The 14112-nt window shown below is 40.7% G+C and overlaps 1 protein-coding gene across 6 annotated transcripts in view; it reads left to right on the forward strand.

Moving 5' to 3' along the window:
- Positions 1 to 14112, forward strand: part of N4BP2 (NEDD4 binding protein 2) — a 107095-nt gene that overhangs the window by 60570 nt on the left and 32413 nt on the right. For all 6 annotated transcript variants that reach the window (XM_068278472.1, XM_068278469.1, XM_068278470.1 and 3 more), the window contains exons 4-8: positions 2055 to 2179; positions 5088 to 5176; positions 8309 to 8385; positions 9681 to 9827; positions 10886 to 12867. In XM_068278472.1, coding sequence (XP_068134573.1) covers positions 2055 to 2179; positions 5088 to 5176; positions 8309 to 8385; positions 9681 to 9827; positions 10886 to 12867 — 2420 coding nt within the window. The remainder of the gene's footprint in view (positions 1 to 2054; positions 2180 to 5087; positions 5177 to 8308; positions 8386 to 9680; positions 9828 to 10885; positions 12868 to 14112) is intronic.

The raw sequence follows: 14112 nt of genomic DNA on the forward strand, positions 1-14112 counted from the left end.
AGTCAAGAGTACCTGATGTGTTGCATGCTTGTTCAAGGTCTAAGGCTAAAAGTATTAGAGACGTAGGATCAGGAGGACAGCCAGGCAACAGCCCCCCTCACTCCCCCCCCCCCCCCCCCCCCCATGGAAAGTGTGATGTATAAAATTGTGAGACTTGTCAGCAGTTTGAGGTCTGGTGCTTTCTCTCACCTCATCTTGTCATCAGTAACAGTTATGTCACAGAGAATCAGTTTGCAATCACTAAAGAGGATTTAGGAGACTAGAAAACCTAACCATGCTGGTTGCCTGGCTGCCATGCTGAGCTTTTGGCTTTAGTTGTTTTTAAATCACACACCTGCAGCCCCGTGGAGTCAGAGAAGAACCAGAGCATCTTTTATCTGTATGAAAATTCTGGGCCAGTGACTTAATGTATAAGAGGGAGAGTCAGTGCACAAGTCAGGCAACTGGCATTGTTTATCAGAGAGAATGAAGATGGCAGCCTCTTTATTCCTCCCACTTCAGGTTCCCTTAAGGAACTAACTAACACTTGCAACAAAAATACCCAAACAAAGATTTATTAAAACATGATTGAAACACAAACCAATCTCTAAATTAACCTATCCATGGACACCAAGTAACTTTAAAATTCAGCCTATTGTCTCTGTCTTCCCTTGTGCACTGAGAATTCTATCCACAGGCTATGAAAAGAGTCTATCAGATGTAAGGGCTCATTCACACTTGAGCGTTTTGCCGCGATTTCGGCAAAACGCTCAAACGCTAGCGCATTTTAAAAGCACTAGTGCAATGAAACCCTATGGGGCTGTTCTTACTTGGGTGATTTTCGCTAATCGCCGCAAATCGCCCAAAAAAACGCAAACTCATAGCCTGCACCATTTCAGGCGATTTCCCGCCGATCGTGTTTTAGTGCTATAGAAGCGCAAAAAGCGATCGCTAAAAAATCGCCAGGTGTGAATGGTGATTTTTTTTTTTTGGCGTTAATCGCCAAAAAACGCTAGCAAAATTGCGATCAGCAAGTGTGTTGCGATCAGCAAGTGTGAATGGGCTCTAAGTGATTTGAACAGGAATTCACATTGTATGCAGTTTGGAACTGGGCCCTTGAAATGCACCTACTGTCGATTTTGTTCCATCCCTAGCCAAGCTGCATTAAATTTGCTTACAAGCAAATTATTTGCAACTCATTGACCATCTCTAGCCAACACAAGTGAATACAATTTTGATTGACCAATGATTGGACAATTTTACCTCTTCCATGTATTATGAGTTCTTAAAGGATACCAGAGCTTAAAAACTTTAGAGAAACAGGGGGAATAGGCATATACTACCACCTGTCCTTATGCCTACCGCTTCCCCTGTTCTTCTTTTTGCCCCCAGTAGCTTACCTAAAAGCCCCCAGGCATCCTTTTCTGGTCAGCCAAGTCAGGACTTCCTGTGCAGGCGCCGGACTGCGCACGTCATACAGCGCGCGCCCATGAGTGCTCTTCGCATGCGTATGACGTATGAAGTTTTTGAGCTCTGGCATCCTTTAACTACACAATCTGTTCATAGTATTCAGAATCTGTTGGCCCACATACTACATGGAGGTGGTAAAATCACTGGCATTGGCCAATCAAAATTGGACGTGTGCACGCACCTCTAAAGCTGAACATACACATATAGATTTCCAACCAATATTCCATAACTATCAATTCCTTTATGAAAGAAATCTATTCCTACCACACACATCACATCAGTATTTTAATAGATTCCGTATTGAAATCTATTGAAAATAGATCAAACAGCAGAGTTGCATTGTTTAATGCAGTGTAACGCTATGAGCCCTAGACCTAGATCTTCTATCCTTTCTGATCAAAACTTTCTATCAATTTGCCATTCAGTTAGATCAGAGTGATCACCTTTCCAGGGAATTGAATGGGAAAATCTATGTGTATGGGAACCTTAAGGTCAGCACTCTGCAAGTTCACACAATGCCATACATTTTCCTGTTCCTCTTTTATATTAATAGTTTTATTTCGTTAGACTTATGTCTTATGTGGCATGTTGTCATTTCTTTTTAGAATGATACTCCAGCAGAATCCAACAGGAGTTATTCTAAGCACCGATGATTATTTTTGCCTCAATGGCAAATATCATTATGATGTAAATTGCCTAAGTGAAGCCCATGAATGGAATCATAAGCGAGGTATGGAAATTGGCTGCTGTTATGCTACGTATATATTTGCACAATCTTCCCTGCGTTTTATAAAGCAGACAACGTAGAGAAAAACTGTAATTATATTGTCATGTACTGATTCAGTAAGTATTCTCTGTTTGGAAAACTCAGAGGAAGACACTGCATAGATTTATCTGTGAGTGGAAAGCGTTTGTACACATGCTAGGTGTAACTTGGCCAAGGTCGATAATCTAGTGTGTGTACAGCAGCCCCGATGCCTCAGCCAGCAATCAGCCGGGGGTATCGATTCAGCCAATCGCTGCCCAAGGACTTTGTTCTCCCTATTCACCTCATCCACCGAGTGTCTTTACAACCGTGTCACTCCAACCACTCCAATCATTCACCCCCTGCCTGACAGAATACAATGCTAGCATAAAGGCTAGCGATGCATCTGCACAATGTCAGCCCTGCAATATCTCCCTAGGCATCTGGTACCGATCCCTGCCTGACAACATATTTCATACGTATGTACGAGGCTTTGACGGGCGCACACATTTATAGATTGCCGCTCAATGGGCTCTATTCATAAAACCTTACCGCAAGTTTTCCGCTCAAAACAGCGGATTTTCCCGTCCATTTAGCAAAGTGGGCATTCATAAAAGCTGTTCCCGCATGAAAATCTACAATCCCCCAGCAGAGCGAGAAATTTCCGCCTTCTCCAGTGTTTTTCTAGATTTATCTAGAAAAAAGTAACAAAATGGCCATTCATAAAGATTAGAGGAAGCGGTATGTGGACGGGAAATACCGCTTCCTCTGATTTTGCGGATTACATACAAGTGAATGGGACAGACCTCCCAGAGAGAGCAGTGCACGGAGGGACTCTGCCGGCTGAAGTGTTTCCGCATGCCTTCCGACAGCTTACCGCCAGCTTTCAGCGGGAGATCTCCGCTCTTGCATCGCAGCTTTCAAGATTTCTTTAAATGACCACCCAGAAGTGTAAAATACCGCTGCGGTATTTTCCCTCCAGGAGTTTTCTCGCAACAACTTTTTTATGAATAGAGCCCAATGTGGCAAAAGAGAGATCCCTCTCTGATATGAATCTGATCAGAGAAGGATCTATTTCTTCCTCATAGATTAACAATGGGGTAACAAAGGAGCTTGTGGCCCCGGTGAGTTTTACATGGGGCTCCCAAGCAATCTATTGATATGGAGCTACAAAACTTATCAAGGACAGCTGCAGTGTTAGGGCGTACATGGCACGTCGGCTCACCCTCTTGCCACACAAATTCCGGTTACTGTTAATTTCTATTCCTCTTCCGAGTCATAGTAGCTTGCGGGGAGAAGTAATTCGGGGTCTGGCAATCCGCCAATCCCCAAATTACCCATGCGTGGGACGCAGACTACAGCACTGCTGTTATAGCCACAGTAAGCGTCGGCGATACGCGGCACCAAAAAGCCCTGCTTCAATGTTAGGTGTATTTAGAGTAAGGAAACAGGTAAAGATTACCACTATGCAATGCACATATAGAGGTTTTCATTACCAGCATACCACCAATGAAAAGCTAATAAGATGGATGTGGGTTCCTCTGGTCCAGGGGCCCCGGTGCGGTTGCAACCTCTGCATCCACTATTGCTACTTCATTGTAGATATTCAATAGATTTCAGTATAAAATCTAATGAAAATCTATTGAACGGCAGCATTGCGCTGCTTTATGCAGTGCAACATTATGGGCCATCGATCTGCCGCAGCTCCTGCCCAGTCCAGTTTTTCCATCCGGTAAGATCGATAATTTTGTTTGATTTTTAGCTAAAAGGGATCAAACTTATCAAGCTAACATGTTTGGTCATAGGTTTCTGGCAGACTCGATCAGAGTGATCAAATCGATAGGGAAAATCTGTATATTTACACCTTTACTTTCTTGTTAGTTTATTTACATAACTGGGTAACTGAATCAATACAGAAGATGGAGGATTCTCCCAAACGAAAACTTTGCCAAGCTCTCATATAACATATAAGAGCGATTTTGTGCTGCAAATAAGTGGTTTTCTTTTCCCAATTACATTTTTTTATTATTACTATTTGTGTAATGCTGCAGTATATTTCTGCAATTAAATTAAAAATTACATAAAGAATATTCTTTCCTTTAAAAATCCATCTAAACCCAGAATTGAGGTTGTTCAGTTCTAAAAGCAGAGATGTTGTAGTAGTGTAAATCTTAATTTTTGCTTTTTCGTTTAATTTTTTTTTTTTTTTACATTTAAAAATCTCTTTTGGGGGAGAAAACGTGTCTCACAATTAGTCTTTTGGGAGACGGCCGAGGTTTTGCTCTCGGTTTCATAAATTAGACAGTATGGCCCACATGCAATTAACTTTTGCTCCTGATTTTTCTTCCAGGTGATATTTTCACACCTGGTCGGCCCTGGGTCTGACAGCCTTCCCGTTTCTGTCCTGGTCCAGTAGTTTCTGCCCTGGCTTCCCCCGTTAGCAGTCACCGACCTGAGAGACTGCTCTCACTGCCGCTACTGCAGCTGTAGAAGTCTCTGGGAGCCCGAGTGTTCCAGAAGACGGGCCGCTCCATATTGCGAGTGCGCAAGAATGTGCAGATGCACAGTATGGAGCGGTTTGTCTTCAGATGCACTCTGGTTCCCAAAGCCTCGGGCAGTGGCAGAGAGAGCAGTCTCTAACCCATCGATTGAACCGGGAGAGAAACCAGAAGGCTCTATAGGACTCAGAGACTTCCCTCTCCTTACGCGAGTATCTGTTTTGTTTTTAAATCTTGCTTCAGACTCCCTAAAGAGAAGATGAAAAAATTATCTACTAGGAGAATACGCAGAAGTTATATGCTTCAGAATACATTTTTAAAAAAAGAAACTAGCTAGTTTAAAGTTGGCTTTGGTAAATTATAGTGAATATTTACAAAACTTATTTTTGTTTCAGCTAAGGAGGCCTTTGAGAAGACTGTCTCACCTGTCATAATAGATAATACCAACTTACAAGCCTGGGAAATGAAGCCCTATGTCTCTATGGTCAGAACTGCTTTAATACACATTACATGCATTAGATTACAGCATATTGTTGTACTTAGTCTTTCATGTTCTGTACACTTGGCAGTATAGCATTCCTTTTGTTAAAGTTTGAAAGAACAACTATTCCCAGAATAACTTTACAAATTGCAATTAAACATTATTGCAGATTATTACCACCATGTCATACCCAAATTCTGAGAAAACTCATTTCTGTAAGTTACTTAGAAGAAGTGTAAGGTTGGGGTATCAGCGTTCTATATTCACTTGACCACTCCTGGATTATTATACTCAGAAATGACCAACAAGACACCTAACATCACTTTTAATTATCAACATGAAGAAAGTCTTAAAGAGAATCTGTATTGTGAAAATCGCACAAAAGTAAACATACCAGTGTGTTAGGGGACATCTCCTATTACCCTCTGTCACAATTTTGCCGCTCCCCGCCGCATTAAAAGTAGTCAAAAACAGTTTTAAAAAGTTTGTTTATAAACAAACAAAATGGCCACCAAAACAGGAAGTAGATTGATGTACAATATGTCCACACATAGAAAATACATCCATACACAAGCAGGCTGTATACAGCTTTCCTTTTGAATCTCAAAATATCATTTGTGTGTTTTATCTTCTGTCCCCTTCTTCTCTCATGCACTGAACATTACAGGCTTCCTGCAGACAGCTCTGCCTGTGTTTGTAATTCCTCAGTATGTGTCAGCCAGCTACTTTCACAGCCTAACAGAGGAGGATTTTTATCCAGCTCTCTTCTATCACTGATAAGATAGCAGAGAAGCTGCTGGCTTATGTAAATAAAACACACACTGGAGTGTGCATAGAGGAACAGACCAGCACAGAAGAGTTGGCAGCCTTCCAGACACAGGCCGACAAGTCTGACAGGGGAAAGATACATTGATTTATTACAGAGACCGTGATAGTACAAAGTGCTGCAGTGAGCCAGAACAGATTAAAATAGGTTTAGGAACTTGTAGGATGGTAGAAAAAACATTGTAATTTTTGTTACAGAGTCACTTTAAAGGCCTACAACCATGATATTTGAAAACAGGGAAGGTCCCTTCAGTGAAAGAATGGTTCTTTTACATTTATAAAATCATGCAAATTGAAGAAAGGGCATACATAGGAAATTTTGCAATTGAGATGGGAATAGTTTGGGAAGTGATCCTAACTATTGATGTATACATTGCACTGTTTACCTCTTTGTGTACTGTTCTCAAATTCCATTCACACTTCACCGATGGGCCAGGATGACCAGGGTGACGGACCAGTGAAACATGATGGGGGGGGGGGGGGGAAATCCCTCACACTACATCTGTTAACCCTGTGTGTGAGACAGGTCTCACTAACTGCAGCTGCTTGTGTTTCTGAATGAGCTGTCTGCACAGATAGCAGTGAAAATGTTTTTTGTAATGGTTTCTCAAACCTTAAAACACGAGGCTTTTCATATAACTCTGTAGTCTCACATGCAAAGAACAGGAGTGCCTGTGTCACATACCTCACTAAGCACAGACTCCCTTTTGCTAATAAATCCTTCCAATGCAGCTACAACCTGAAGTATACACATCAAATTACAGCTTTTGCCTCTTATATTTAACATGAAAAGTAGGAAAATGTTTACACAGCTATTTAGACATTATTTGTACATTGTCATTGTCATTTTAGAACACTTGGTTTGATCATGTTCCTTTTTAAAACAATGCCAGTTGCCTGGCAGACCCACTGATCTTTCTGCCATCAGTGGTGTCTGAATCACACACCTGAAACAAGCATGCAGCGAATCCAGTCAGACATCAGTGAGAGCACCTGATCTGCTTGTTCAGGGTCTACAGTAAAGTATTAAAGGGTGAGGGGCAGCAGCACAGCCAGGCAAAAAGTCTATTGTTAGTGACCTCTTCTTTTAAAAAATAGTGCTGAATATAGTAGCTTCCATATTTTGAATCGTAGTACTTACCGGTTCCAGGACAAAATTAACAATGGCAGCCTCATCATTTGTGTCTGCTAAAAGACAAACATGTTTTCCTTACAGAAAGATGCACGGACAGTGAATCTTTACCTTCTGTTTACAGAGGGTTATCTTAAAAAGGAAATGTAGTAAAAATAACAATGAATAAAATAGGTTGTTTTAAAATATTCACATAGAAATTATTTAGTTAGTGTTTGAGCATTGTAAAATCTTTCCTCACCTTGATTTACATTCTGAAATTTATCACGTCTTTAGTCCTGTCAGGTGCGGCTCTGTAGAATGTTTAGTTACTTAGAGTTTCAAAGCCAGTGCAGTGTTCCCCCCCAGAAATGTTTTCCAGCCGGGTGGCATGACAAAGTAGCTGGGTGGGGCGCAACTGAGGGAATGCAGGGCTGGAGCTTCTCTGCTTAACTCTGGCATAGGAGGAGGATTAGGAGGCAAACCTATGGCAGCAGGGTGGAGCACCCGGCTAAAAGAGCCTGGGGAGCACACTGCAGTGCAAAATATACCTGGTCTCCCAGAATGCTCTAAGGAGGGGGAGAATTTTGCATAGCTAATCAGCCTAAGCTCAACGCCACTGAGAGGGTGGAGATACATACCAATACACAACAATATGTAGATAGGAAGTGTTTCTGCTGTTGAAACAAGGAAAATTACCGTAAAAGTGGCTGTCCTGAATAATTTACTGAATTCTACTCTCACTACAGTGCCTCTTTAAACACTGCCGAAGCAGTCATGTTTGATACACAATGGGCTCGATTCACTAAAGGGTGCTAACTCCGTTAGCACGCCTAAAAGCCCCTTAAGTCGTGCAAAGTAACTTTGCGTGCGGTAATATGGGCGCAAAAACTTTGCGCGTGCTAAGTTTAGCGGTGTGCGCGAAACATCGGACCCGGTGCGCTGGAACCGTCGCACCCGGTGCGCTCAAAACGGCGCATCGGAGCGACGTTTTGGTGCACCGGGTCCGACGTATCGCGCGCAGCGCTAAACTTAGCGTGCGATAAGTAACAGCTAAGTAACAGCTTTGGACGTGTACACTACTTGGCACTCTAGTTTGCACGTCCAAAGCCATGCTAACTGAGTTAGCACCGGTTAGTGAATCGAAGCCAATGTGTTAAGTCTGTGTATAATAATGTATTGTTCATTTTTGTCACTAGGCCATGGCGCATAGGTATAAGGTAAAGTTTCAGGAACCAGACACATGGTGGAGGTACAGACCTAAAGAACTTGAAAGGTACGGTAAATAACCGCTTTGCTTATCTTAAACCATATTCTGAGAGTAGCCCAGTCATATAATTAAGTTATTTGATCTGGACATAGGGCTTAATACTGTGTGACAGCCACCTCTTCCTGTCACAGTTTTTATTGCCTAAGTCAGTGCATTGATTGCAGTGGGAGGTATGACTATTGCAGCCACTATTTCTACTGTTTGCACTGTCACTGTTAAAGTAATTTTGAAGTGAGAATAAAAATCAGATACTCGTCTAAGGAGTGGGAAGGCTCTGGGTCGTATAGAGCCTTCCCGTTCACCTCACGGTGTCATCATTCCCCCGCAGGCTCCGGAAGCACTCGAGCTCCTGAAGATCGGCGGCTCTGTACTGCAGATGCGCAAGAGAGGGCATATTATATGAGGGTATATTACTGTTAAAGTAAAGCCTTGCAATTATTGATGGGGTACAAAAAAAAAACCGCAAAACAGAAAAAATACACCTTTGAATCCCAAAAATATATTGTCGCCATACATTGTACTAGGAACATAATTTACATGTTGTGATAGGCAGGACAAATGGGCAAATAAAATGTGTGTGGGGTTTATCTATAGTAGAATTGTTCATTTTAAAACTATGGGGGATGGAATTGGGGAAACTGTGTATTTTTTCCTTGTATTTCCCTGTCAAATGCATAGAAAATAATTACTGGAAACAAGTATCACCCCCAAAAAGCTTGTTTGGTGAAAAAAACAAGATATAGGTAATTTCGGTGTGATAAATAGTAATAAAGTTTTATGGCCAAATGAATGGAAGGAGCACTGACAGGAGAAAATCGCTCTTGGCAGTAAGGGTAAAATAGTTTGTGTGGTTAAGTGGTTATATATGCCTATTCAATTTTCACTGGTTGCTAGCTTCATTTTATGTGTATAGTGTTGACATTACACAGTGCTTTACAAAGCACATACATTCACAACTGTCCCTATCTCTAAAGGTGCCCATCGATGATATAATCTTGCTTGTACAATTTTACCACTTGTATGTGATATGATATATGTACAGTATAGGGGCTGCCTAAATTATTCATACAAAGTACATTCACTCAGATTACCCTTCTATTACATAAATGTGTTCAATCAAGATTGTATCATCGGGATACAATTTTAGTTACTCACTTTTTAAGCTATCATGTGTTTTTGGGCTGAAGGAAGAATCTGCAGTTCTCAGAAGGTTGAAATTCCATTAAGAACATTGTGAAGCCTTACATATGTATGATGTCTTATCTGTGACATCTTATTTATTCACTTCTGTTTACTTCCAGGCGTAACTCTCATGGAGTAAAGAAAGACAAGATAATTAGAATGTTAGAACATTATGAACGTGTTACAGTGAACTCTATGTTAAACTTGTCACATCCGAAGAAACCAGAAAGCACTGTTACAAAGCCGCTAACGGCAGAAGTAAATAGGTATATTTATTGTTCTAATTTAATACTACATCCGCCTAATGCCTGCTGATGCACATAGCAGGTAAAAGTGGAAAATATTAAGATGTGTTGGATTATGGGTTATTGAAGGACAACATGTATGGGATAAATCTGCCTGTGTTTATTTCTGTCCATTTAATTGCATTCATTAAATATGATAAATATTGCTGAGTGTCAACAGCATAGTAGTGATATGCCAGGCTGTATTTTTGGAGGATTTTATCACGTGATAGCATGTATATGGTGAACAACAAAAACATAGTGTTGAAGACTGGTGCACACCATATTGTAGCGGTACAGGGTTGGAGCGTAAAGGCCCCAAGGCTACATTTTTTTGTTCTGCCAGACAGAATGAAAACCACTGGAGGAATAAACCATCAATGCCACTGTACCTTTCAGCCTGCCTCCCTAAGCTAATAAAAACCTGGAAAAAAACTCCAGTGTTGTCATTGTTGGACCATATGAGTATAATTAAAAGGTGGAGATGATCTCTGGGAATGAGGGTAAGTTTTAAACAAAATAAATAATAATCAACTGTAGGTCTGCTATCCCATATATGCGTGTGCATAGGTAGACCCTTGCATAAGCCCACCCTCCACTTATAGCCTAACAAATAGACCAAAAGCCGCGACCTTTCGATTAGCCCACCCACCAATGTGCTACCTTAGCCCCCATGGAGAGCAAGTTGGAGCGTGCTGGTCGGTGCTGAGTGCACATTAAAGCAGCAAGCTCAATTTTATGTGACCACAGTGAGCCTGGAGCTCTGGTGGCCAGTTTAGAGTTTTTCAGGTAGACGCATGGATGCATGCTGGAACAAGGACCAGTCGATATTCATTCTGCAGTGTGCTCCAACACCAGCTCTACATACGGGGGCCCGCTGTATAAATCACTTTCAGATAAACGAACACACACTATACGCCCCAAATTTGGTTGGTTTACCGCAGTTTTATATATGGTAATGAGGTTTGTTTTTTGATTATTATGTGCTGTTTACATGCTTTGTATACAGAGATAAGTAATGATATTGTTTTGCTTTTTAGGGGCTGCAGCAAATTAGCATCTGCCTTGGAAGATAATCTTTGTACTGAGGAGGAACCTAAAAATACATCTAATACAGCAGCAAGTGCAGAGAAAACCCATGTTTCAGAAATAGAAAACAGCAGCCCTGAAAACTTACTGGACCTTACTGAGTCACAACAGCAGTCCCTCCAAAATTTAGATAGCCATGAAACCTATTCCGATATCATCCAAGGCTTAGAAAATATTTGTATTGAAAATGAGCTAAGCAGTCATGAAAATGTACCCAGTGAAATCTGCCAACAAGGGGTAGCTAAAGATGAAGAAGATCCTTCTAATTTAAGCAGCAAAGTATTGCAGTTGGGTGAAAAAAATGATTTGCTAAGTTTTATTGGGGACTGGCCTGTAGAGCAAACAATGCGTCAGAGAAAACCACGGGATAGAAAGAAAACAAAGGCATCTGTTCAAGAGACTGCTGAAGATGACCAAAGTGTAGATTATAATTTGGAGCAGATACTCAGTAATCCAGAACCCATTCCTAGTAATGGAAGCAGCACCTTGGGGGCCAACCTTAATAATGAAACCACAAATGATGATAATTGTATCACAGAACTGGAAAAAATGGAAAATAATTTGAATATGACTCCCATTTTCACTAATAATGAAAATGGAGCTTTATTAGAACACAGTTTTGGTGAATCTATTGGCTGTCATCTCACTGACTTTCCACAGGAAGATCCTGAAATAACTGCAGGTAATCCAGATAGTGCAAGTGTTAAAACAGATAGTGAATCGATGCAAAAATCTGGTAAGCGAGTTTCAAGACAACGGAAATTGGCTGTAACCTTTAGTAATAGTTGCTCCAGCAACTCCACACCTCATGGCTCCCTGCCTGTATGTGAATACCTAGAATCCATAGACCAGTCCTGTCAGACTAAACCTCATATGTTTGCAGTAGCATGGAGAGTAGAGAAGAAAAATATGGATACCTTTGAATCTTTAAAAATCCTTACAGGAAAAGCTGATCGATTTAAGCCAAAGTCCCTAGACACCCCAGAAAATTCTCAAGAAAATATACCTTATAGAATGATACATCACAAAGGTACTTCTGTGAAAGAAGATGAGTTGATTAGTCTAACAGATGAAGATGGCTTGCAGATTCTTTCTAAGTTGTTTAGAGCCCTCTCTTTCGATGTACTGAAAGATCTTTTCGAAAAGTGCAATAAAGATCTGTTATGGGCAACCAACGTTTTAATTGATGCTGGAGAACATATTTATAAAGATGATGAATACCAGCCAGAGGACTTGTATACCTGTGAAGAAGAAAGCAGCAAACCTTTAGAAAGTTCTAACCACTTAGATGCCAGTATACACCATGATGGTTCTCAAACCACCAACGATAATTTAATAGTAAATGAAGAACAATCCATGGACTTAAAAGTGGAAGACATCAGTATGCTAGATAGTGATGGCATAGCTTTGGAAAACTGTGCTCCTGTTATCATACCCAGTGTTCAGGTAGACTTAAATAATGTGAGTGCTTCATCTTCTATTGAAGAACTTCCTCATATCAATCAGGAGGTAATTCTAGACCCTCTTTTACCAGACCAACACCCAGTAGATGTTACTGTCGAGGTGTGGTCTTCCAGTTTAGAGGAAGAGCAGTACAACTGTCCAAATGCAATTCAAAGTCTGGATATCGCCACCAATGAGGTATTAAATGAGAGTTTCAGCGAAGATGACACTGCAGAGAGGTTAAATTATCCTGATGTTTGTGGATTTTATCAAAATAATGAGAGTCAAGGTCAAATTCCAATACCACCAGTTGATTCATGCAAACAAAATACTAATGAGAAACTTCTGAGGGTTCCAAAAGATGAAGCACAGAAAAGCGCTTTGTTACCGCCTAAGGATTCTGTAAAATTTGACTACTTGGAATTTTCCTTACCTCCAGAGCTTGCTTTCCAACTCACTGAACTGTTTGGTCCTGTAGGAATTGATCCAGGTATGTGACAAACAAAGCTGCACATGTTATTTAACTCTCATTTTTAAAATTTGTCATCTGGTATAAATCGTTTTCTATGAGCATATTTAGAAAGCTATGATAAATGCAATGGTAATTTACCACTCTATTCCATAGTGATATCAGTGCACTACCTCCGGGCATTCCATTATAAAGCTCTAGCATAGGAATGTGCACTGATAAAGGAAGCTGTCCAAAAGCATTGTCGAATGGCTTTTAGCAGCAGTACATCGACCATAAGAGCAGGAACAATATACTGGTATCAATAATTCTGTTGTAACCTGACAGTAGGAGTTTTTGGGGAAGAGAGGTCTCATTGCCTGGGTTTGGTATCACATTCTTAGGATAGAATACCCTGAGAGCTCATGGTGACACAGAACCACTAGGAAGAGTATAATGGGCTAAAAGAGACCAAAAAGTCCTCATACTAAAGAAAAGTGATTCTAAGTATAGATTTCCCTTCTTAAAACACTAGGTATTTGCAATAAATAATTCATCTATAAGTTAACAAGTGTGGTTTCCCATAATACATTTCCAGTTAACGCTGTTGGAACGCCTATATGATTGTTTCTAAATAGCATTATTTACGTTCCTTAACAGAATTGTTTATTGATATACTTATTTGCTAAAAATTTGCGGCTAGAGCACCTCACTCCTTTTATCTATGATAGTGCAGCAGTTCTTCTGTTTTGGAAACTTAATCTAAACTGCTCAAATTTGTTAATTATTTTCAGCTGCTTTGGTGTCAGTGACAACCGAGGGGCAACAATAGGTTGACTGCCAAAGCAGGAATGGTTTCAAGAGGAGGTTGACTGACATTATTCTCATTGTTTTCTCACTAGTTTTGTATTTGAATATAGTCAGTTTCACTTTTGATTAATATGAGGTGATAACTGGATCCTACATACAGTAGTTTGTACAGGTAGTCCAATGCCTCCAAAATGGCACATCAATATATGCCAGACTCAGAAGATTTGCTGTCTTAAGGGCATGGAGGAGATTCCAGCAGACAGGCACTGGAGGTTGATTTCCCGTTGCAACAGAAAACCTACTCGCTCGGTATGTTTTCTGCAGCAAACTGGTCCTATGTAAAAGATGGGGTCTGCTTCCAGTTAAGTTTTTAAAAAGGATACGTTTACGTAAATGGAAGGCAAAGTCCCAAGCTGCAGTGCTTTTCTGAAACTTGACCACAAAACAGGGGCACGGACGCAATGGAAGCCTATGAGG

This window comes from Hyperolius riggenbachi, chromosome 1 (genome assembly GCF_040937935.1).
Source record: "Hyperolius riggenbachi isolate aHypRig1 chromosome 1, aHypRig1.pri, whole genome shotgun sequence".
In the NCBI taxonomy this organism is placed as follows: Eukaryota; Metazoa; Chordata; class Amphibia; order Anura; family Hyperoliidae; genus Hyperolius; species Hyperolius riggenbachi.